Here is a 25,911-nt window from a genome sequence, read left to right as displayed (position 1 = left end):
TGAAGCTCCGCCCCCCTGTTGCGCCTCCTCCGGTCAGCTCCGCCTACGTCGGCATGCGGGCTGCGTACCCTATATTTAGCATTGGATACGCAGGCCATGTCGATGTATGCGGATGCCTCCGTATGCATCGTTTTGATGGTGCGGCGACCTGCGCCGAACACGTGTTGGATTTTGTTGCGGTTGCAGCACCGTCAAAACAACATATGCGGAGGCATCCGCATACATCCGCATGGCCTGCGTACCCAATGCTAAAGATAGGGTAACGCAGGTCGCATGCCGACGGAGGTGGAGCTTCACGGAGGAGCGGCAGGGGGCGGAGCTTCACGGAGGAAGTCCGCATCCCTCCACAGCTCCTCCATACGCTAGTGTGAAACTAGCCTAACATGCAAATCGTCTCTTCAGAGAGGTAGAGGACTAGAACTCTAATGCCACTTATTGGAAGTAGCAATCCTAAAAGTCAATGTTGACCCTTTAACGAGCCTTGTCACATGACTTAAGATAAAAGCCAATTTGCAGACACTGTTTCACGGTACTGCCCATCATCAGTGCAAAGTGTGAGAAGTGGGTTGGCTGTGTGAGTGGCGTTTGACAGTGATCCAAGTAGTAACATTTCTCCTTGTGCAGAGTGACATGTTAAGCATGTCAAGCTGAGGAGACTTAAAGCCACAATGCTCCTCTGGGAAATATGCAAATGGTCTCTTCAGAGAGGAAGAGGAGTAGAACTCTAGTGCCACTTATTGGAAGTAGCAATCCTAAAAGTCAATGTTGACCCCTTTAACGAGGCTTGTCACATGAGTTAGGATAAAAGCAAGAACCAGAATCTCAAATTGCACACACTGATGAGTGTCATTAAGAAAAGAGGCGTTTCTTAATGAATCAGTCTTAAAAATGGCGTGCACCTCGGCACTAATCTTACTGTAAGATTTGTGGTACAATGCATGAAATAAATGAGCGGTGGCATAACTTGCCCATTTTGGAAGAGCCAAGCGAAACTGGTGTGAAACTGCTAAAAAGTTGCAAAAATTTCTCAGTGTTGCAGAAAAATGTTGTGATTATTCAAATGCAAATTGCCTCTTCAGAGAGGAAGAGGACTTGAACTCTATAACGCCACCTGTTGGTAGTAGCGATCCTACAAGTCAGGCTAAGTGCACACGTAGCAGAAAACTTCTGCTAAAAACCTGACTCCCTTCCCAGAAACCGTGCGTTTTTTTCTGCGCGTTTTCCGCACGTTTTCTGCCCAGAAAACATGCGGTTTTTATGCGTTTTTTTCGCGTGTTCTCAAAACGCATAGATATAGCCAGAAACGCGGAAAAATCCGTGAAATTAATGAGCATGCTGCGGTTTTTACCGCGATGCGGTTTTTCCGCAGTAGAAAACGCATCAATATGCACAAAAAGTGCAAAATGCATAGAAATGAATGGGAAGCTTATTTTTAGCGGTTTTATTGGAAAATCCGCTAAAAAAACACTGTGTGAACACAGCCTCATAATCAACCCTTTAACAAGTCTTGTAATATGACAGGATAAAAGCCAAATCAGAATCTCAATTTGCAGACACTGTGTTTCGGGCTATTGGCCCTCGTCATTGCAAAGTATGAGAACTGATTTGGCTAGGTGAGAGGCTCTGTACTGAGGTCTAAGGGGTAAGGTTTCTCCTTGTGGAGTGACATACCAGCTCTGGCTTGTCAAGGTAAGGAGGCTTATTCGCCGTGCAATGCTCCTCTGGGAAAATAATATGCAAATTGCCTCTTCAGAGAGGAAGAGGACTTGAACTCTATAGTGCCACCTGTTGGTAGTAGCGATCCTACAAGTCACAATCAACCATTTAACGAGTCTTGTAATATGACTTAGGATAAATGATTATTCAAAGTGATTTATGGCAGAATTCTAATAACTTTGATGGACGTTTGTCTGGAGAGTTTTTACAGGCACCTTGATCCTGTCTGAACTAACTTTCGAGAAACTCCTGTCTTATCACCCGGCAGCCCCTCCTACACTTAACCCCTCTATAACCATCCTATACACTATACCTACAGTGCACACTAGTATGCCCCCATCTAGTGGCCCATAAAGGAACTACACCTACCCTTAGCTATAAAAACTATATACTAAGGTGCCCTCCTCTAATGTCCCAAAAGGATACACCTTACTTTCCCTAAACTGTACATGATTTGTACACATCCCATATAATACAATTCTCTAAAGAATGGCAACATGTATACATGTGGCAGTACCATAAATGTGAGTGATAACTATGTAGTAGTATCTCAAATATTAATCATAGACATTATCAACATAAAACTGCAAACAGATGGAAGACAATTTGAGGAAGGGAAGCAAGGAGGTAATTCTCTCTCACCCCCTTACACTTGCACAGTGCCTAATTTACAACAAGTGCACTTTAAGCTCTTTGAAGCAGGTCCACTTAATGCCAGATTTTTTTCTTCTTAACACACTTAAAGAGAGACACAAATTTTTTTGTTTTCCAAAGCCTCAAACTCCTCCAAAACTTCCCAAAGAGGAATTTTCCCACTTGGAAATGGTATTTTTCCTAACCCCCTTTAATTGCTGCTATCATTATGCTGTGTATACGCATAGCGGCCATGGTTATTTTTTCCTTCTTTCCTATTGTTGGAAAACATGCATCATTTTTGAAAACCACAGCCAAATAAAGCAGCAGTGCCACAGCTGCAGGTGTAAAAAAAAACAAAAAAAAAAACCTAAGGGCGGCCTAAACATGTGAGCGCACCCTAGTTAGGCTGCAGTTGGCCGTTCTTAAACCACTAATTTATGTGAAGTCTGCAACTGACTGTTGCCATTTATATTCCTTACTTGTCCTGAGGTTACAAAACACAACTGCCCCCTGCTGGTCTGCATATTCCTTACGTTTAATAATACACTTATAGGTGTTCTATGAAATAATCACTTTATATAGACAATGGCTTGAAATCAGCAGAAAAATAAGAAAAATTCAAACAAGTCCTTGGCCTTGAAAAAAAGCAGAGCGCTATACATGCAGCATCTACAGGAGAAAAAAAAAATGCGGAGTAAAAACTCATGCCATTTTACAAGCGTTAACCGTTTTATGACATTCGCTGTACATGTATGGCACAAGTCGAAAGCGGGTGCATGGACCGGACTCATGGGATGAGTCCGCTCCAAACCCAACAGGTAATGACTGCGCGTTACGGCCAGGACTTGGACCTGCCTCTATAAATCACGGGTGGAGTGAAGCTGCGCCCGCAGATTGTTAACCTGTAAAGTGCTGCTGTTAATCTAACACAAACCCGCATAAGGGCACAACATTCCATGAGCCCATTGGCGTACTACGCCCGTGACATGATCGTGGGTCGCCGATGGATTGCTATGACACTCTGTGGCCAGGCTTTAAAGGAGACAGTGATTTCTGCTATATGCAAAGATATTTACACAAGTGACCAGATGATTGCAGATTCAAGTCCCCAAAGGGGATTAATAAGAACAGTGGAAAGTAACAAAAAAAAAAATATATAGTAGAGAAAAAAAGCACACAAGTGCCGGGTCCAGAATATAACACGATTGGTAAACGCTCTAAATCGAAAAAAGGTCAAAAAAAAAAAAAAAAAAAAAAAAAAAAAAAAAAAGAAGAATGCCAAAATTACTTGTTTTTGGTCACTGCAATTCCACTAATTGTGTAAAAAGTGATCAAATCTTCATCTCGATCTCAAAATGCCTAAAACAAAACCTCAAAAAATAAGCTCTCACATTGCGCCATCAACCGAAAAATAAAAACATTATGGGTGATGGAAAATGACAACACAACCCAAAATAATTGTATTTTTTTTTTTTTTGCAAACTGTTTAATTTTTACCACTAAAATAATAATAAAAAAATAGGCTATGTTTGGTATAGCTGTAATCATACTGATGAGCAGAAATAACATAAGAAGGTACATTTTTTACCACAAAATATATACCATAAAAGCAATTCCCTAAAAAGAAAGCCAGAAATGCGTTGTTTTTCAGAATTTGTCCCCACATGGAATTTTTTCCCCTTGTTTCCCAGAACACTATATGGTGAAATAAATGGGTGTCATTAAAAAGTACAACTCAACCTGCAAAAAATAAACCCTAATATGTTTATGTGGACACAGAAATATAAAAAAAAAAAAATATATATAAATAAAAAAAAAAAGGGGGAGGAAAAAAAAAATCTACAAAAAATGGAAATTGGCTGCGTTGTAAAGGGGTTAAGATGTAAAAAAAAAAAAAAAAAAAAAAAAAAAAAAAAAAAAAAAAAAGTGTTGAGTTCCAGTCAACTATGAGAAGCCGTGTGTGCAATGGAATGAAAGACACTATCTCACATTATCAATAAATAGTGTTTTACTACTTTAATATCATACAAAACGAATCTGTGGGGGGGGGATGTAAAAACTTTAGAGATTCTGGAAAAGTCCATATTGCTATAAATGACAAAATTCGTCAGGCAGTTTTTATCTCAGGGCAAGGTAACTGGCCATGTAATAGGACTTCCATCGCACGGAGAGGAGAGAACAAGGGCGTCCTTCATAGCCGAAATCTACCAGTATAAGTAGGAGGCAGAGACTGATTAATACTACTCTGTGACCGAGAGGAAGGTGGGAAAAACAATCCACAGGTACTAGCTCTGATGGCAACATATAAAGTATGGATTTAACCGCCACATCCATGTACAGGGATACGGCACATGACAGACCGCTGGTAATACGTAGGAAGCCTTTGCTTGCTCAGATGGGAAGAAGAGATGTGCAACCAGCAGGATGCAAGTAGACAAACTTCCTAGGAAGAAGGGCTTCAAGGAATCAGGGATTTCCAGGAATAATAGGAGTAAAGTGCTAAAAGACAAAAGAAACAAGATATATTATATTGATGGTCTGAACCTTAAGAAAAATGTTACCGTTTTCTTAGACCACGTTCACACGTTCAGCATTTTAAATCAATATTCGTGTTTGCCTACACTAGTGTTTAAAAAAAATCAACAAAACACTGTCCTATTCTCATCCAGGAGAGTGGAGTGATTTTCTCTCACTTGGAACCCATGTGCTGTTTTTTTTTTTTTTTTTTTACTCAGCAGCTATTAATCTTTTTCAAGGGCATTTTCACTTTCCTATATTACAGAATTGTAATGTCATTCTGATGGTCCTTACAGCATCCAATTATCTCTCGCATTGTACCGGTTTCAGAGTGAAATCGCAGTATGCTAGGATTTCTTCGACTCATGCCGAATACAGCCAAGAAAAAAAAAAATACGCAGCTCTGCACTGCCTCATTAACCCCTTAACATCCAATGACGGACAGACTCAGTCACTGGACACCTCCCCCCGTTTGGTGCGGGCTCCGGCGATGAGCCCGCACCTTTTCCGGGACATGACAGCTTATCTGTACAGCTGACATGTGCCCAGAACAGCCGCGGTGAAATAGCGATTCACTCCCGCAGCTACTAACATGTTAAATGCCGCTGTCAAACTCTGCAGCAGCCCTGCTCTATGTAGCAGAGGCGATTGGACAAGTGCAGCTTCTAGTCTCCCATGGAGACTACTGAAGCAAGCAAAAACTAAAAAAAAGTGTTTAAAATATTAAAAAAAAATATATATAAAAAGTTCAAATCACCCCCCCTTTCGCTCCATTCAAAATAAAACAAACAAAAAAAAAAGTCAGTTATACAGATTTGGTATTGCCGCATTCAGAATCGCCCAATCAATATATAAAAGGAATTAATCCAATCGGTTAACGGCGTAGCGAGAAAAACAAACTCAAAGCCAGAATTACGTTTTTTTTTTGGTCACTGCAACATTGCAATAATATGAAATAATGGGCGATCAAAAGAACGTATCTGCACCAAAATGGTATTAATAAAAAAAGTCAGATCGTTACGCAAAAAATAAGCCCTTACCCAGCCCCAGATGCCGAAAAATTGAGACGCTACAGATCTCGCAAAATGGCAGTTTTTTTTTTTTTTTTTAAACAAAACTTTGGAATTTTTTTTTCACAACTTAAAATACAAAAGATGATAAGCATAAATGACAGACCACAGGGCTGAAAAATAGCATCATCTAGTATTTGTAAATAAATTCAAGACATAACAAGCATTAAGATCAGCCCATAGCAAATCAGTGTAGGACACACTGCAAATAGATTCAAGCAAGAAAGAAAAAAAATCAGTGCATAGACGTCCAATATAATGAAAAAGTCACAATTTTTATTGAAAAACACAGGTTAAAAATTGGCACAATGACAGGCAAGAGGTGACACAAAAAGAACCAGAGCAAGAAAAGGTACACAGGGTCTACAACACCCTCATATCATAATTGTATGTTATAATACCCGGTAGAGTGGGTAGAAATGGTTAAATCGGTTTAACTAATGACTAATTGTCATTAAATGGCCACAGCACATAAGAAGTAGCAGGCCAGTTTATTCTACAATATAGGGTATAATCCCCAACCGGACTGCTATATTATATGATATAACACCTGATAGAGTAGGTGGAAATGGTTAAATCCGTTAAACTGATCACTAATTGTCATAACCAAATGGCCACAGCACATATCAATAGTACGGCAATTTATGCTACAATATAGGGTATAATCCCCAATAGGACTGCAAAACTTAAGATGATCATGCTGAGACCTAAAAATACACAGCCACATACCAGGAGGGGAGGACGCTGAACCCCAAGCTCTGAAAAACCCCGACATATGTTTCGGATTGATCTTCCCTGAGGAATATTGTAGCATAAATTGGTGTACTATTGATTATGTGCTGTGGCCATTTGGTTATGACAATTAGTGATCAGTTTAATGAATTTAACCATTTCCACCTACTCTATCAGGTGTTATATCATACAATATAGCAGTCCGGTTGGGGATTATACCCTATATTGTAGCATAAACTGGCCTGCTACTTCTTATGTGCTGTGGCCATTTGACTAGGACAATTAGGCATTAAACAGATTTAACCATTTCTACCCACTCTACCGAGTATTATAACATACAATTATGATATGAGGGTGTTGTAGACCCTGTGTACCTTTTCTTGCTCTGGTTCTTTTTGTGTCACCTCTTGCCTGTCATTGTGCCAATTTTTAACCTGTGTTTTTCAATAAAAATGATGTGACTTTTTCATTATATTGGACATCTATGCACGGATTTTTTTCTTTCTTGCTTTTAAATACAAAAGAACGTAGACCTGTTTGGTGTCTATGAACTTGTACAGACCTGGAGAATCATAATGGCAGGTCAATTTTTTTGCATTTAGTGATCCTAGTAAAAAAAGCCAAAACAAAAAACAAGTGTGGGATTGCACTTTTTTGTGCAATTTCACAGCACTTAGATTTTTTTTTCTCCCATTTTCTATTACGCGACATGGTAAAACCAATGGTGTGGTTCAAAAGTACAACTTGTCCTGCAAAATCCCCCCACTCAAAAAAAAAAAAAAAAAAGTAAGGCTCTGGGAAGGAAGAAGGAGAGCAAAGAGGGATTTTTGGTACTCACCGTAAAATCTTTCTTGGAGCCTTCACTGGGGGACACAGGTAACCATGGGTGTATGCTGCTGTCACTAGGAGGCTGACACTAGGCAAAAAAAGAAAAATCGCTCCTCCTCAGCAGTATACACCCACCGTCCGGCACGAAGTACCTCACTTTGTGTTAAAGCAGTAGGAGAGGCAACCAACACTCAACTTATGTACCAACCCAACAACAAAGGCACAAAGGCCCAATGGTACCAACAGTTAGAAAGGGTGCGGTGTCGTCCAATGAAGGCTCCAACAAAGATTTTACGGTGAGTACAAAAAATCCCTCTCTCTTTATCGCTTCATTGGGGGACACAGGTAACCATGGGACGTCCCAAAGCAGTCACTCAAGGGTGGGAACAGAAAGAATGCTAAGACAAAACAGACTTGGGTCAGCTGGTGCATAACCGCCGCCTGCAGCACCTTCCTTCCCAAGGCCTGCACCAGACAAGGCATAAGTATGAACCCTGTAAAACCTCGCAAAGGTGAGCAAAGATGACCAGGTCACAGCCTTACAAAACTGCAGAGCCGAGGCCTGGAGACTAACTGCCCAGGAAGCCCACACCTCCCGAGTGAGCCATCACCCCCGGAGGAGGCTGTTTGTCCTGAACGCGGTACGCCTCCAATATTACCGAACGACTCCAACGGGCAATGGTGGATTCAGAAGCTGGGAGCCCCTTACGACGAAGTTCAGAGATCACAAATAATGCATCAGAGTGGCATGAGGAAGCAGTCCTTGAAAGGTAGACTGATAGCTCTGAACAGATCCAATTCGTGGAGGGACTTCTCCAAGGGATGAACCGGAGAGGGACATACAGAGGGAAGGACAATTTCTTCATTAATGTGAAATGAAGAAACCACCTTAGGCAAGAAGGCAAGGGTCTGAGGACCACCTATGTCCTGATGTAAAATCAGGAACGAATAACGGCAGGATAATGCCGCCATCTCAGACTCTCCTGATGGACGTAATGTCAACTAAAAACGCAACTTTCCATGACATGACAGAGGACAAAAAGTCTTGAATGGGCTCAAAAGGAGCGAGCTGGAGTGCACCAAGGGCAAGGTTAAGATCTCATTGATCTATCGAAGAACAATAAGGAGGTGCCAGGTGGGCAACTCCCTGAAGAAAGATCTTTACCTGGGAACGAGAAGCCAGATTTCATTGGAAAAAAATTGACAGAGCAGAAACTTGACCCTTAAGAATACTGAGTGACAGACCAGAGTCAAGACCCGCTTGTAGAAAACCAAGGATAGAAGGAAGGGAAAAGGACATAGGAATCAAATCGTTGTCCTCGCTCCACCGAAAGAAAGCCTTCCAGTATCTGTGATAGATACGTGAGGAAGCTGGTTTTCTCGGTCTAATCATGGCCTGAGTGACCAGTGTCCTTCAGTATTGCGGCCTCAACGGCCATGCCGTTAAACTCAGACTGTGAACTCTGGTGAAAGAGGAGCCCTTGTGAGGGGAGATCTGGACGGTCTGCAAGCTTCCGGGAGCGTCCATGAGCATGTTCACCAACTCCGCGTACCAGGCCCCTCTTGGCCAGTCCAGGGGTACGAGAATTACGGGAACTCCTTCCGCCTTTATCTTTTTTACGACTCTCGGAATTAAGGGGAGAGGCAGAAAAAGACAGGGCAGCTGGAACTGAGACCACGGGATCACCAGAGAATCGAAGCTAATGGCTAGTGGATCTCGGGTTCTGGCCATGAACTGAGGAACCTTGTGGTTCAACCGAGACGCCATCAGGTCGACGTCCAGGGTGCCCCACCTGTGGCATATTTAATTGAAGACGGCAGGGTGGAGAGACCACTTGCCTCATGGGAGGCCCTGACGACTCAGAAAATCGGCCGCCCAATATTCCATTCCCGGTATATGCACAGCTGATATGGCGGGAACATGACGTTCCGCCCGTAACAGGATCCTTGTTACCTCTGCCTTCACCTGTTTGCTGCGCGTCCTTGCCTTGATGGTTTATGTAGGCCACGGCCATGGCGTTGTCCGACTGTATGCGGACCGGATGACCTACAAGACTGTTCTACCAGTGGCGAAGGGCCAAGAAAATTGCCCTGATTTCCAGGAGATTGATGGGGAGAAAGTCCTCTTGGGAGATCCAGCGACCCTGCGTTGAGTGAAGAAAAACCGCTCCCCATCCGGGAGACTTCCCGCACAGGACAGAAGCGAATAATGTCCACCAGGTCATGGATTGCCTCACCTTTAGGGGCAGAAGCACAGGCTGGTCAAGGTAGATGATCCTCTTGTCCCAAGCAGGCAAGAGGGCGGGTATGGAATTGGGGAAAGGTCACGGCTTCCATAGCAGCAATCATCTTCTCCAGAACTCTCATGCAGGACCATAGGGGGAGAGGAGCTGGATGCTTTAGAGAGCGAATCCCCTGGTAGAGGAAGAGAAACTTCTCCTTTGGAAGGAAGACACGGGCTTGGGACGTCTCGACCCTCATACCCAGAGAGACCAAGTGCTTTGCTGTGATCAGGGAGGACTTCTCCTTGTTGACTATCCAGCCGAGACAGACCAGAGTGTCCAAGGTAATCTGAAGAGACTGGTCGCAGCCTCGGCGGGACAGCCCCTTGATCAGAAGATCGTCCAAGTAAGGGATTATGAGAATCCCTTTGGAGCGAAGGATGGCCATGACCTTCATGAACACTCTGGGGGCAAACCGTAGAAATTTCAGATGCTGAACACAAACAGGTATGTGGAGATAAGCATGCTGAATGTCAACATAAAGATTGACGTAGAACCCTGAAAACCGTTCGTTTTAACCGTTCGCTAAGATTATTCTAGTGAGTAGTAGGGAAGAGACGGCCTGAGACGGATGGCTTGGTGGGCGAGACAAGGAAACGACTTCCTGGGGGGGGGGGGGGGACAAGTTGATTTTGTAACTGGAAGTCTCCATCTCATCTCTCTGACCCAGGCATCGTCGACCACCGACAACCATGTGTTCAGGAAGAGAAAAGGCCGGCCGCCCACACTGGAGAGATTCCTGGGTGGGAGTGACTCATCACGCCAAGGAGAACCTGTTGGCATAGGACCTTGAGGGCTTGGAGGAATGACTCTTTGGTCGCCTGTGTGGTGCAGGTTTGAAGGACAGCTTCTCTTTTCCCCTTGGGCGGAAGAGCGGTCCTGCTGGGGACGAAGTCCCTGAAGAACAGAAGGGCCGAAAAGAACAATACTGGAGAGATCTCATAATATCGAAAGGACGTTTAGGTCTGGACTGGGGAAGAGAAGTGCTCTTTCCCACTGGTTGCATCCGAAATGATTTGATCCAGCTTGGAACAAAATAGCCTGAAGCCCTGGAAGGAAATGTTAGTGAGGGACTTTTTAGCCGGTGGGCCCACGTTACACACTATTATCCAGAGAATGCGGCGTACAGCAATGATGTTGCTGGATGCCCTGACGGAACAACTGGCTGTATCCAAGGAAGCGGTCAGAAGGTATTTGATGGCATGTGCAATCAGGTCTGCCAAGGAGGTCAGCTCATCCGGAAAAGCTGCCGCGAGAATACCCTGCCGAAGCATCTTTGCCCAGGCAGAAATGGCCTTTGCCACCCAGGTGGAGGCGCCAGCTGCTTCAAAGTATGACTTAGACAGATTGAGGCCTTGGCTATCTGTTTCGTCCTTAAGAGACGCCCCATCCGGCAGAGACAAGACTGTCCTGGAAGACAAACGAGAGACTGGCATATCAACAGTAGGGGACTCTGCCCAACTACTTACAAGATCTGGACTAAAAGGATAAAGAATGTCCAGCTGTTTCCTTCCTGAGAAACGCTTCTCAGGGTGTTCCCGTTGTTTAGACAGGATTGCCTCAAAATCACTGTGGTTGGGGAAGATCCGGAAAGGACGTTTCACTCGTTTAAAAGAAATGGAGTGCTCCTGTATAGGGACCTTGTCGTCCCTCAGGTTAAGAGTTTAGCTAATTCACACGATAAGGCTACTGAACAGGTCCTGCATTTTTTTGAAGATCTGATCTGTATCAGATTAAGACTGTGAATCCACATCTGTGACAAAAGCCGCCTCCGAGGAGGGGGCATGGGATACGGAATGCATCCTGGAAGATGAAGAGGGACCCGGGGAACCGGAGGAGGAACTGGAAAAAGCCTGCTTCCTTGACTTTGTACTCGATCTATCCCTGTGATTGTCGAGGTCAGGTGCGCGCGAATCACCGCAAAAGGCGTTCGGAGCACTGGTGGCAAAGGACAATTGCAGTAGTCGTTCCTGGGACTGTGATATTTTTGTCAAGTTGGAGACCGACTGAGACATGGCAACGCCCCACTCCGGAGGGGAGTGCTTTCATCCCGGGCATTAGGGGGCTTCTATGGGGCAGATATGGTGGTAGGGCTGCAGGACAGGCAGAAAGGGGAAAGCTGACCTGAATAGAGAGAAAAAAAAAGAAAAGAGGATAGAGCGCGAGAAATTTAGCGTGCTGCGGGGTGCGAGGTCAAAACAGAGCAGGACAGAGAAGAGGAGACATCTCCTATAGGCTAAATATGGGTGCGTGATTCAAAACGCGACGGGAATGCCCAGGGAAAGCCGTGGCCAGATGGAAGAAAAAAAAAAAAAAAGTGTGCCCACAAACACTGAGGTCGGGCACAGATAAATGACCGTGGCAGTGCACATTTGCCCAAGCATGCAGATGTAATGAGCAGCAAATCTTCCCTAGTCTGTCACATGCAGCTGCAGAGGGAAAGAGGAGAACATACCTGAAAGGCGAGTCCCAGTCACTCTGCGGTGATGAGGATATCTTCAGGAGCCCTCAGGTGGGTGAGGGTCACTGAGATGAGGAATCCTCCTTCCCGCACCGTCTCCAGACGGTGCAGAATCCGGCAAAAGCCCCGTACAAGAAAGGGGAAGGCCACCGCTGGTGACCATAGTCTTCCTCCCAGCCCTCACCGAGGAGAGGGGTGGGGAGGGGAAAAGGCTAGGACAAGCCACTGGGAATCACCCTGAAACACCTGTAAAGGTGACAGGGAACTAGGTCCTGCCTGCAGGTCCGAGAGTGGGCGATGTGGGTGACACCACACTGTTCTCTCAGTTGCATAGGTACGGGAAGACAGGGTGAGAAATTACACCCTGTTACCCTAAGAAAAGAATCTGAAAAGCAAAGGGAAAACATTAATAAAAACACACAAGAAACCTGAAAAGGAAAACTGCGGATCTGGTATCAGATCCATGTCCGCCTCCTACAGACACTAAGCTTAAACTGGGGTACGCTGTGCCTGTCCTCCTGCAGAGGAGGAGCTATTTTCCTTTTTGGCCTAGTGTCAGCCTCCTAGCGTCAGCAGCATACACCAATTGTTACCTGTGTCCACCAATGAAGCGATAAAGAAAATAAATTCAAAACCAAAAATACCCGATCGTTAAGGGGTTAAATAACATTGTTCAGAGTGAAATCCAATTTTTGAATTGGATTACACTTGTCCAAACCTTTTGTAAGCAAAATCAGGAATGGGTGATAAATACAGAAGTGGTGACGCGTTTCTAGTATACTTTTCATTGGATTGTTCCACTCCCGTCTTTGACTTACAAACACTGAATGTGTGAATGTAGCCTTAGAGGGGACGAATCAGAGTTTGAAATACAGATTGGATATATTGTTAAACTGCTCTTAAACCAGAAAAGACTATTGTATTTACTATGATAAAAACATGTAAGCCAGCTGTATAATAATGATATTAAAATGAGCATTCATGACTCAAGCTACAGAATGAAATCTCTACCCAACCAACCTGACTGACAGCTGCAGATTTTACTGAGCAGTGTGAGATCTCAGCACAGCTCCATTCAATGTTTACAACCTGCCGGAGTTTATTGAGGATTGAGGGGGCAGAAGACAAAGGGACTTTTTTAAAGAAGGAGGCAAAGATGGAAGACCGTATTACAGTTTGGGGGTCAGCACTGCAGAGATTATTACAGGAAGAGGTCAGGATGGAGGACATTATTACAGGGGCCCATACACCTGACTAACATGCTGGTTGGTGGGAGGCCAGGTCCAAATTTTGCACTGGAGGCCAAATGACTCTAGTTACGCCACTATCTACCTGGAGATATAGTGGTAATCTGCAGGTAAATGGCATTTAAATCATGTCTGGCTGGCTTACTGGAGCAGAGGCTAAAGAGAAGGGAAAAAAATAAGATACAGTGCCTTGTCAAAGTATTCGGCTCCCTGGAACTTTTCAACCTTTTCCCACATATCATGCTTCAAACTTAAAGATACCAAATGTAATTTTTTGGTGAAGAATCAACAAGTGGAACACAATTGTGAAGTTGAACGAAATTTATTGGTTATTTTAAATTTTTTGTGGAAATTCAAAAACTGAAAAGTGGGGCGTGCAATATTATTCAGCCCCTTTACTTTCAGTGCAGCAAACTCACTCCAGAAGTTCATTGTGGATCTCTGAATGATCCAATGTTGTCCTAAATGAATAATGATGATAAATATAATCCACCTGTGTGTAATCAAGTCTCCGTATAAATGCACCTGCTCTGTGATAGTCTCAGGGTTCTGTTTGAAGCACAGAGCGCATCATGAAGACCAAGGAACACAACAGGCAGGTCCGTGATACTGTTGTGGAGAAGTTTAAAGCCAGATTTGGATACAAAATGATTTACAAAATTTTAAAAATTCCAAGGAGTATTGTGCAAGCGATCATATTGAAATGAAAGGAGTATCATACCACTGCAAATCTACCAAGACCCGGCCATCCCTCTAAACTTTCATCTCAAACAAGGAGAAGACTGATCAGAAATGCAGCTAAGAGGCCCATGATCACTCTGGATGAACTGCAGAGATCTACAGCTGAGGTGGGACAGTCTGTCCATAGGACAACAATCAGTCGTACACTGCACAAATCTGGCCTTTATGGAAGAGTGGCAAGAAGAAATCCATTTCTCAAAGATATCCAAAAAAAGTGTTGTTTAAAGTTTGCAACAAGCCACCTGGGAGACACACCAAACATGTGGAAGAAGGTGCTCTGGTCAGATGAAACCAAAATCAAACTTTTTGGCAACAATGCCTAACGATATGTTTGGCGTAAAGGCAACAAAGCTCATCACCCTGAACACACCATCCCCACTGTCAAACATGGTGGTGGCAGCATCATGGTTTGGGGCTGCTTTTCTTCAGCAGGGACAGGGAAGATGATTAAAATTGATGGGAAGATGGAGCCAAATACAGGACCATTCTTGAAGAAAACCTGTTGGAGTCTGCAAAAGACCTGAGATTGGGAAGGAGATTTGTCTTCCAACAAGACAATGATCAGAAATATAAATCAAAATCTACAATGGAATGGTTCACAACTAAATGTATCCAGGTGTTAGAATGGCCAAGTCAAAGTCCAGACCTGAATCCAATCGAGAATCTGTGGAAAGAGCCGAAAACTGCTGTTCACAAACGATCTCCATCCAACCTCACTGAGCTCAAGCTGTTTGCCAAGGAAGAATGGGCAAGAATTTCAATCTCTCGATGTACAAAACTAACAGATATACCCCAAGCGATTTGCAGCTGTAATCGCAGCAAAAAGGTGGCGCAACAAAGTATTAAGTTAAAGGGGCCGAATAATATTGCACGCCCCACTTTTCCGTTTTTGAATTTCCACAAAAATTTTAAATAACCAATAAATTTCCTTCAACTTCACAATTGTGTCCCACTTATTGTTGATTCTTCACCAAATATTTACATTTGGTATCTTTATGTTTGAAGCACGATATGTGGGGAAGAGGTTGAAACGTTCCAGGGGGCCGAATACTTTCACAAGGCACTGTATATTCTCCATGCAGCTGATCACTTCTATTTATCAGAGACGCAGGGAGATGTTATAGTCACCACTCATACATTGAGCGCACTGTAATCACTCCATAGAAGTGAGCGTATAAGCCTGGCAATGAATGGGTCTGGGAGGGATTACAGCTGCCTTCACGGCGTTGAGAGCAGGGACTGTAACAACTCCCTGCACTGCTCCGATAACTGGAAGTCAGCGTCTGCAGGAAGAATGACTTGATTCTCTCCCTAAAGCCGCTGCACTGGTAAAGCAGCCAGACATGAAAAATGCTACTTACCTACAGATTACAACTATATCTGCAGGTAAATAGCTTCCCTAAGTGTGGACATGTTCCTTTTCAAGCTCTATTAGGGTTTTTTTTTTGGAGACTATTAAAACACTTGTAGTTTTTAGAGTTTGTTTAGAAAAATCCTGCATAAATGAGGGAATTCACAAGTTAATGTATTACACTTACCAGGTCGTCCTGCCTCTCCAGGAAACTGGATACAGGATCAATGCAGTTTCTACAAGAGGTGGCAGCCCCTCGAGATGTATAAAAAGCACATTCCTCATCAAGGCAGGTCTCCCAAAACCTCTCTTTTGCTAACACAGCAGCTTGTATTCTTAATCGTGCAATATCGGGCAAGGAGTAAGAACCTATTAAAGACAAGAACAGTAATTCTTAGTAAACAGACAGACAGTCTAAGGGGTAAAGTTTATTCTTGTGTAGGACTCCAAGTTGGAGTAGGGAGACTTACAGGCCTTGTAAGTAAGTCTCCGTTTGGAACTTATTAAATAATGTCTTCACAAAGGATGAGCACAGGGTCTGTCATGCCACCTATTGGCTTCTCAGAATGCTACTGCCAATAATGACCCTTTAAAAGGGAAGTCTGCCAGTAGGATCAAGCATCCCAAGCTGTCTATAAGGGCTTGCAGGTCATTGAAAGCTGATTAAAACGATACCTTGATATCTGCGATCCAATGTCTTACACCAGAGAAATCCACTTTTTTTTTCTTAAATGTAAATGAGTTGTTCAGAACTATGGGCCAGACACAGAACTCATGGGAATCTGCATCCAGAACTGGCTTTAAATGAAAGGAGGTGTTACACCAGTGTGAGACAAGTAGATCAGAAAAGCAGTATTATAATTTTTTAATATAGCGCCATTGATTCCATGGTTCTGTACATGAGAAGGGGTTACATACAAAATACAGATATCACTTACAGTAAGCAAACTAACAATCACAGACTGATACAGAGGGGAGATGACCCTGCCCTTTCGGGGTTACACGCTACAGGATGGTGGGGAAGAAGACAGTAGGTTGGTGGGTTGCAGCAGTTCCGGTGTTGGTTGAGGTGATAGCAGAAGGGTTGACCCTACTGACAGATTCCCTTTAAATGTATTTCCAATAGGTGGCATCTACAACGCAGCTTTCCTCTAACGGGGTTACTTCCACAGCATAACAGATACTAAAGTCTGCAAAGAGATATGTTATAACAGGTAATAATTTCCAAACTTCTATGGGTTCTCTCTGTTCACCTGGCGATTGCATTATCCACAAATATCATTGACGGCACAGGTGATATTTCTGCTAACATTTCCCCTCCCCCATATACTAACAATGTGGTTCCCTTTCATGATGCAGAGATAGCGAGGACTGCGTGAATCTACAAAAAAACAGGATTACATATTTTGGATAGTGCACAGGTATACCCTGATACCACTTAGTTTTGTTCTTTTCCCTTTTTTGGATTTTCCGTATTTTGTATTGTAACCATTTGTGCAAAAGGCATACCCTGGGCATTCTGCCATTCCCTACATGGACTTGAAGTTCTCGAAGGCAATGCTGGGCAGGTTTAGGAGGGGATCACTGACTAAACGGGCTGCGAAGCCATAACATTATTATGTTTTCAACTTATGATAACTTTTTTTTTTTTTAAAGAGGTTGTTCACTACTTTTACATTGATGACCTATCCCAAGGATAGGTCTTCAATGTCTGATTGGCCAGGGTCCAAAACATGGCATCACCGCCAATCAGCTGTTATCAGTGTCGGCAGCCACTAGCAGAAGACTGCCAGCTCCTCAAGTGAGCATTCCCTGGCAGCGGCGGTGCCGTGTGTCGGACCCCGGCCGATCAGACATTGATGACCTATCCTAAGGAAAGATAATCAGTGTAAAAGTAGTGGACAACCTCTTTAAATGTTAGATAAACCCCTATTAGTCACAGCAGAAATATACAATTCTATAGTTGGGACTTCACCTAATGACCATAATCCTGGACGTATTACAAAGCTCTGAGATGGAACTTTATAGAGAGTAAAGGTACTGTCACACTTGGCGATGTACCAGCGATCCCGACCAGCGATATGACGCGGTCAGGATCGCTGGTGCATCGCTAAGTGGTCGCTAGTGAGCTGCCACACAGGCAGATCTCACTAGCGACATCGCTGGGGACGGGGGTCGCTACTTACCTGTCACACCAGGCGATCCTGCGTCCTCCCGCCCGGCTCCACGCGTCGCTCGTCGTCACAGCAGGAAGCGCCACAGGAAGCTGACGACGAGAAACAGTCCAGCCTGTTCTCGCGCGATCAGCGATAACCAGCGGGGGAGCCGGTCGGAGGTAAGTATCAGACACAGAGATATCGCTAGCAATATCGCTATAACGTCACTAGTTATAGCGATATTGCTAGCGATATCTCTTAGTGTGACAGGCCCTTAATTCACTCAAAAGAGGCCCGAATATTCTGTTATACATCCTGGATGGATGAAGCAATTTGAAAACTACGCTACGTACCTCAACATATGACTAATAGTGATAAGCGAGTATACTCGTTACTCGGGTGGTCTCCGAGTATTTTGGTGTGCTCGGAGATTTAGTTTTTGTTGCCTCAGCTGTATGATTTGCAGCTGCTGGACAGCCTGAATACATGTGAGGAATGCCTGTTAGGGAATCCCCACGTGTTCAGCCTGTCTAGCAGCCGTGATTACGGGTCCATGAAAATCACTTTGCCGTCTTTTTTGGGGAGTGGCAAAGTGATTTTCAGGGACCCATAAACTGGTGTTTTGCGAGTTAACAAAGGGGGCTTTACACATAGCGTCACCGATTTTGTGACGCAGCAGCGATATCGCTACATGTGATACTTACCTCCGACCGGCTCCCCCGCTGGCTATCGCTGATCGCGTGAGATCATCCACGTCCATTTCTCGTCGTCGGCTTCCTGCTGGCACCGACGAGCGAGCTATGGACGCGGGCGGAAGACGGCGGTCATCGCTTCATCTGAAAGGTAAGTACGACCGCCGAGCATCGCTGGTGAGATCTGCCTGTGTGGCAGCTCACTAGCGATCATTTAGCGATGCACCAGCGATCCTGACCGCGTCGTATCGTGGTCAGGATCACTGGTGCATCGCTAAATGTAAAGGGGCCATTACCCTACAAATGGAAGCACGACTCCTCTGAAAGCCATGTGATGTTCAATATTCCTTCCTCATCTCTCCTAAACACCTGAAAGTAGTGACAGGATCTGTCTCTTTTCACCACATCACATATTCCCTGCATGACAGTGACACAATAGGCCTGTAATTTTGCCCATTGTTTGCAGCTCTTTGATCTGCTGCATAAGATCTTCCAGTCTCTTGTGATGGTAAGTACCCGGAAGGCACAAAAGGAAGTTAAACATTCCAATGGCTGTCAAATGTCTACCTCATTGCTCCCAAGTGGGGGCATCCTAGCTTGTTTGAAGCACCATATAATGAGGAGCACATTGCACGTGGTTTCCGTCGCTTTACTTTTACATTGCGAGAGTTCTTACAGAATAAATGGTTTCTTTCGAATAAATCTCTCTGTAGTACCATCAATGTATGAAGATTTATTGATCATTCCAAAAATAGGGACAAAAAGGAATTCAAAATTCCTGCAGCTGTTAGGGAATCCCCATGTGTTGAGGCTGTCTAACCAACAGGCAATCCCCACATGTGGTCAGGCTGTCTAACAGCCATAAATCATGCAGCTGCAGGGACTCTAACATAACATACGAACACTCCAGATGCTTGGATAACACCCGAGAAGGCTCAGATAAGACGTTATCCGAGCACGTTCGCTCATCGCTAGTTATCACCTATTCATTGGATTGTTGATAACTTGCTAATAAGTAGGATCTGACCAAAGTACCACCCTCCGATCCAGAGAACAGAATGGAGAAGCAGTTGGCAATGTGTCTATGGGACAACCAGGAAAAGCTGGATAAGGGATAACTTGGAAGTAATATCCTAATATATACTATACAGTATGTTAATGAGAGCATAATAAGCTTCAAAGTGTACACTGCCTTTGACATCTCTGAATATCTTCCTACATGGGAGTGTAGGTCCTGTACCTGCACTCCATAAATGCATCTTACCCATAGTATTCGATTGCAGTGCTCGTACAACTGGATGGGAAAGAAAAGATAGCGGCAGAGAGGTCTTCATACATGACAACATACTGGGATACTGCACAGGAGGCTCGGCAGTACTGGTGAGTGATAAAGGTGCAGGAGGGTGCAAATTTGCATGTACTGACAAGTCCTGTGACACCCGAGCAGCTACTTCAGAGTCATCGCGGTTCTCGGGCAAAGTCGCCTCCTTTCTCTTTTGTGCACTGGCGGGCAGGCTTTCAGACTCTTTAAAGCGATCAGATTCTTCAGCTAATTCCTGCTCAGAAAGACACGTATTTATCACTTTGTGCAATATTAATTTAACCCATTACATACAGCGCTATGTTCAGACTTTTTGTATAGGGTCATCGACATTAAACCATACTTTTATTAGGACGTTAAAGGGACTGAAAACGACAGTCTCACCGTTTTCTTGTCAGGTTCTCCTGGACATTCACCATCTAAGAACAATCGCACAGCAACTTGATCCTAAAGAAAAAGGAAATGAAGTGAGATTTCAAGGATCACTCCTGCCATTTTATGTCTGTAACAATGGCTGAGCATATCTTTTATAACCTGGGGGACATGACAACATACTCCTCTTGTCTGGCAATTAAGACCCACCACAGCCCTAAACATAAAATAGCCCAACTGGTTGTACAAAGCTGTCAATTTTATTGGCAAATGTTCTCCATAGCCCTCTGTATTTCTCTAGTGCTGACATTCTTTAGTACAGTATATGTGGTCCGCTCTTCTCTCGGTGCTTACCGGACCACCCGCCTGTGATCTTTCACAAGCAAGAGTAACATTCAGAAAATACTCCACACTGGTGGCAAAGACTTATTCTAGAAATTCACCTGGAAGGATTGATACACGGAGATCGAATTAGCAATTCTACAATGCCCAACAAAAGACATTCTTGTAACTGGATTTGCTTCGCTCCAACATTCAGGGAAGAGGGGGAAGTTAAATCTTGACTAATTCACTTACAATTTTCTGCTCACGTTCAAAAAGAGACTCTGAAGGGGATCGCTCACTGGCCCACTTCACCGTTGATCTGGTTGAAGACTTCATTAGGAAGAAAAATAAATATAAGGCATATAGTCTTATGAAGGTAGAATTAGAAAACAAAACATACATTTAGTAACTTGAGATATTAGAGGAAACCTGCCACCTCCAGAGACATTATTTACCTACAAATATAGGATTAATCTGCAGGAAAATCGGGTGTAAATCCAAAGTAGACACTTACTGGAGCAGTGGATACAGCGAGAAAATGAACCTATATCCTCACGGCAGACGCTCCAGTCATCAGGGTGGTGCAGGGAGCAGTCACGGCGGGCAATCACCAGCACAATTACAGCCGGCCTGGCAGTGTTGTGTGTGTAGTGTTGGTCAATCAGCCGGGGAGATCACAGAACTCTCACTATAGTGCGCACTGTCCTTGGCCGCTCCCTGCATCGCCCCGATGGCTAAAAGCAAGCGACTGCAGGGAGCAAATACCAACATGAGTTCTCCATGTAGCTGCAGCTCCAGTCACTTGACGGACATGATCTAAACAACTGCAGATTTCCTCTAGCTCTAACAGTAAATCGTCTTCTTTGGAGGCAACATTTTTCTTTCAATTTTCGTACCTGGGTATCTGAAAGTTCAGTCTCTAGTTTCTCATTTGCTCTCTCTAGTGCCAAGGCACGTGGCGTTTTTGGAAAAAATAGCTGTTTTGAAGTAGAGTATTGATGAGGAAACTTCTGCAAGAAAAAATAAAAACACAATTAACACCATTCCTGACATACTGGGAGCAAAGTGATGCATGTGGCCATGGTGTGTTCACATCTGATCAGAGGTATATATGTATAATATTGCGACCTAATATTTCACTAGATTCTTTACAGGCCTTTACCAAGATTAGAATACGTTGCTGCTTCTATGTAACAAAATGGATTAGCTTGTATAATCTGTACATTTCAGACACCATATTAAAAATTTGTCCTACTGCATTATTGATTTCCATCTTAAAGGGAACCTGACAGCTGATATATGCTAGCCTTTAATTGGGAAGCATATGTCTAACCCCTTTCCCAAGATTTGCAGTGTCTGTACTATATATATATATATATATATATATATATATATATATATATATATATATATATATATATATATATATATATATATATATATATATATATATATACACACACACTCACTGGCCACTTTATTAGGTACACCATGCTAGTAAGGGGTTGGACCCCCTTTTGCCTTCAGAACTGCCTCAATTCTTCGTGGCAGAGATTCAACAAGGTGCTGGAAGCATTCCTCAGAGATTTTGGACCATATTGACATGATGGCATCACACAGTTGGCGCAGATTTGTCGGCTGCACATCCCTGATGCGAATCTCCCGTTCCACCACATCCCAAAGATGCTCTATTGGATTGAGATCTGGTGACTGAGGAGGCCATTTGAGTACAGTAAACTCATTGTCATGTTCAAGAAACCAATCTGAGATGATTCGAGCTTTATGACATGGCGCATTATCCTGCTGAAAGTAGCCATCAGATGTTGGGTACATTGTGGTCATAAAGGGATGGACATGGTCAGCAACAATACTCAGGTAGGCTGTGGCGTTGCAACGATGCTCAATTGGTACCAAGGGGCCCAAAGAGTGCCCAGAAAAAATTCCCCACACCATGACACCACCACAACCAGCCTGAACCGTTGATACAAGGCAGGATGGATCCATGCTTTCATGTTGTTTACGCCAAATTCTGACCCTACCATCCGAATGTCGCAGCAGAAATCGAGACTCATCAGACCAGGCAACGTTTTTCCAATCTTCTACTGTCCAATTTCGATGAGCTTGTGCAAATTGTAGCCTCAGTTTCCTGTTCTTAGCTGAGAGGAGTGGTACCCAGTGTGGTCTTCTGCTGCTGTAGCCCATCTGCCTCAAAGTTCGACGCACTGTGCGTTCAGAGATGCTCTTCTGCCTACCTTGGTTGTAACGGGTGGCAATTTGAGTCACTGTTGCCTTTCTATCAGCTCGAACCAGTCTGCCCATTCTCCTCTGACCTCTGGCATCAACATGGCATTTCCGGCCACAGAACTGCCGCTCACTGGATTTCTTTTCTTTTTCGGACCATTCTCTGTAAACCCTAGAGATGGTTGTGCGTGAAAATCCCAGTAGATCAGCAGTTTCTGAAATTCTCAGACCAGCCCTTCTGGCACCAACAATCATGCCACGTTCAAAGGCACTCAAATCACCTTTCTTCCCCATACTGATGCTCGGTTTGAACTGCAGGAGATTGTCTTGACCATGTCTACATGCCTAAATGCACTGAGTTGCCGCCATGTGATTGGCTGATTAGAAATTAAGTCTTAACACACAGTTGGACAGGTGTACCTAATAAAGTGGCCAGTGAGTGTGTGTATATATATATATATACACACATACATACACACATACATATACACACACACACACAGGACTTCCCGATCGATGCAGTATATATTCACATCATGCCATTCATGCAATCACCATTACTGATTGCACAATGGTGCCTGCAAAGCATGTCATCATCCCAGGTAGTGGCGAAGCACTCCCCCCCCCCCCCCCCCCTGCAATAAAGATCGCGGTGGTTGGCTGTTTAATTCGAAACAGCCAATTGCAGTGTTTCTCATTCCCTGAAACACTGATGTTCAGCCTATGATCGGTGCTGTAAGAGCAGAGATCGTAGGCTGGAGCCTAGCAACGCCGGCGTCAGAGCGCACAGACGCGATGTGACCCCACAACGTCCGCCCAGTACTTCCTCATTCTAGCTGCGGATTTCCGCAGAGCGGTCACTGTGTTGGTCTGTCCTCCGTGCTCGGTCTTGTGGTGCCACAAAGTCTGTGCCATCACTATCCTTGCTGCTGCTGAAAATGAGAAGGAAGAAGAGTTCCTGATCTTTCCTAATCCAACTCAATCCCCCCCCCCCCCCCCCACTGTTTTGCCCCTTTCCCCAGTCCACCTTCTGCCATCAAGTGCTGGATCAGTACTCGATCGCTCGTATTTTTTCCTTTTTCGTATGTCCTGCAGTTGCCGAGCACTGATCGACGCAAATCATTGATCAACGTCTATCCATGCTCACTGTCTTCTACGCCTTTCATTGTCCCTATTTTTTCTCCCCTCTTTGGACATTTATACCTCTTGGCTTTCTACGGCCGCCAAGTGCTGGTTGGCGACAAACCAAAGTAGTTTTATTTGAGGATTATGTAAATCTCATGGTGTTGCAGAGAAATTTGTATGCCCAGCAATTTTTATCCCAAAATCCAACTTCATCATTTGCCATCTGGAACCATGTAGCGCCCTAAAAATTATGTATTACACTCCACTGTTCTGCATGGCTATGGCTTGGACAACACTGAGACGCTAGACAAATTTCACCTTACAGTGATAATACACAATGGCATCCCCGAGATGACCCCAAGTTTGACAGACTTATCACAGACCACTTCAGTATCTATTTTGTTGAGGTAATACATTTCAAGGGGAGGCTCAAATTCTGTCAATACCTGCCCAACAAGAGGACCAGGTACAGAATTAAGGTCTACAAACTGTGCGAGTACCTCAGGGTACACCCACAAGTTTAAGGATCATGAAGAGATGGGCACCTGAATCCAACCCCCTGAATGCCCTTCCTGTGGGAGTGGGAAAATTGTGTGGGAATTGGTGCACCCACTGCTGGATCAAAGTTATCTCTATGTAGATACCAGTGTCCCACTGTTCAACTCCCTCTCTGCGTAAGCTACCGCAAATCAGAGAGGCCTCCCAAGAACACTAATTGGGCAGCTGTTCAGAAAAGGTGAGAGCAGAGCCCAATGTAGCAACACCATTCTAGTGGTCAAGTACAAGAGGGATGTCCTTTTCTTGACCACCATACATGATGTTGGCAACACCCCCACCACTGTGCAAGGTACCTCAACTCAGGTCCCCAAGCCAAACTGCATACTAGGGTACAACAAGAATATGGAGGAAGTTGATCTCTGAAAATGTCCTCCAGCAGTAAAGTGCCATGAGAAAAGCCAAGGTGTGATACAAGAAGCTGGCTGTGCAAAACGTACAGATGGCAATGTACCGAGCTTTCATGCTATGACAATGTGCAGGCCAGACCAGAATGTACCTTCCGTTCAACGAAGCAGTGATTAAGGCCCTAATATTTGGCAGTCAGGAAGCACTAGGCCCCAGTACTTTTGGAACTGAAGGTGCCCGTGTTGTGCCAGGGCAACATTTCCCTCGTGAGATCCCTCAAACACGAAAGAGAGGAAGGTATCAGTGTGACACCTGCTCTGACAAACCTGGTCTGTGTATGAAAAACTGTAGCAGAGTCTACAACTCATCCATGGACTAAAGTTTATTTCTGACTTACACAAGTGATGGACTCTACACAACTAATATACCAACCTGATGCACTGTACAATACTCACATATGCAAACCGGATGCACACTACACAATTCACGTGTGCCAGCACATAAAAAAATTCACATACCAGGAAAAGATTAGATCTATACCAATATAGGGTCACTTGTTGTGGACTTCCACTGTCCAGGCACATTAGGGTCTCTCCAAATGAGACATGACACCCGCATACCATTCCATCAAAGTCTGCATTTCAAAAGGTCACTACTTCTCTTCCGAACCCTGTCGTGCACCCAAACAGTAGTTTTCCTCCACTTATGGGGTATCAGCATACTTAGGAGAAATTTAACAACAGATTTTGGGGTCAATTTTCTCCTGTTACCCTTGAAAAAAAAATTGGGGCTAATATAACATTTTTGTTGAAAAAAATAATTTTCACAACTCAAGACTATCATTTTCTGTGAAGCACCTGGGGATTCAAGCTGCTCACTACACATTTAGATAAGTTCCTTGAGGGGTCTAGTTTCTAAAAAGTGGTCATTTGTGGGGCTCTCCAAACGAGACATGAGGTCGGCTCTATTCCAGACAATTTTGTGCTCAAAAAGTCAAACAGTACTCCTTCCTTTCCAAACCTTGTCATGCGCCCAAACAGTGATTTTCTTTCAGATATGGGGTATCAGCATGCTGAGGAGAAATAGCACAACAACTTTTAGAGTCCATTTTCCTCTGTTACCCTTGTGAAAATAAAAAGTGGGTCTAAAGTAAAATTTGTGAAAAAAAAAATAAGTAAAAAAGGTTTTTTCCTTAC

The 25,911-nt window shown here is 44.0% G+C and overlaps 1 protein-coding gene across 5 annotated transcripts in view; it reads right to left on the bottom strand.

The window, feature by feature from the left end:
• Window positions 1-4,342: 4,342 nt before the first annotated feature.
• Window positions 4,343-25,911, bottom strand: part of TROAP (trophinin associated protein) — a 109,223-nt gene continuing 87,654 nt past the window's right edge. For 3 of the 5 annotated variants that reach the window (XM_073563467.1, XM_073563464.1, XM_073563463.1), the window contains 6 exons: window positions 21,343-21,456; window positions 20,699-20,776; window positions 20,135-20,197; window positions 19,694-19,985; window positions 15,769-15,950; window positions 4,343-4,851 (listed from right to left, as the gene is read on the bottom strand). In XM_073563467.1, coding sequence (XP_073419568.1) covers window positions 4,819-4,851; window positions 15,769-15,950; window positions 19,694-19,985; window positions 20,135-20,197; window positions 20,699-20,776; window positions 21,343-21,456 — 762 coding nt within the window. In that variant the 3' untranslated portion in view covers window positions 4,343-4,818. The remainder of the gene's footprint in view (window positions 4,852-15,768; window positions 15,951-19,693; window positions 19,986-20,134; window positions 20,198-20,698; window positions 20,777-21,342; window positions 21,457-25,911) is intronic. The other 2 variants (XR_012227422.1, XM_073563466.1) reach the window with 2 other exon arrangements.

The sequence above is a fragment of the Dendrobates tinctorius genome, unplaced genomic scaffold (genome assembly GCF_039654945.1).
Source record: "Dendrobates tinctorius isolate UK_male_01 unplaced genomic scaffold, ASM3965494v1 ptg000388l, whole genome shotgun sequence".
Taxonomy (NCBI): Eukaryota; Metazoa; Chordata; class Amphibia; order Anura; family Dendrobatidae; genus Dendrobates; species Dendrobates tinctorius.
This window is presented reverse-complemented; position numbering and strand designations above follow the sequence as displayed.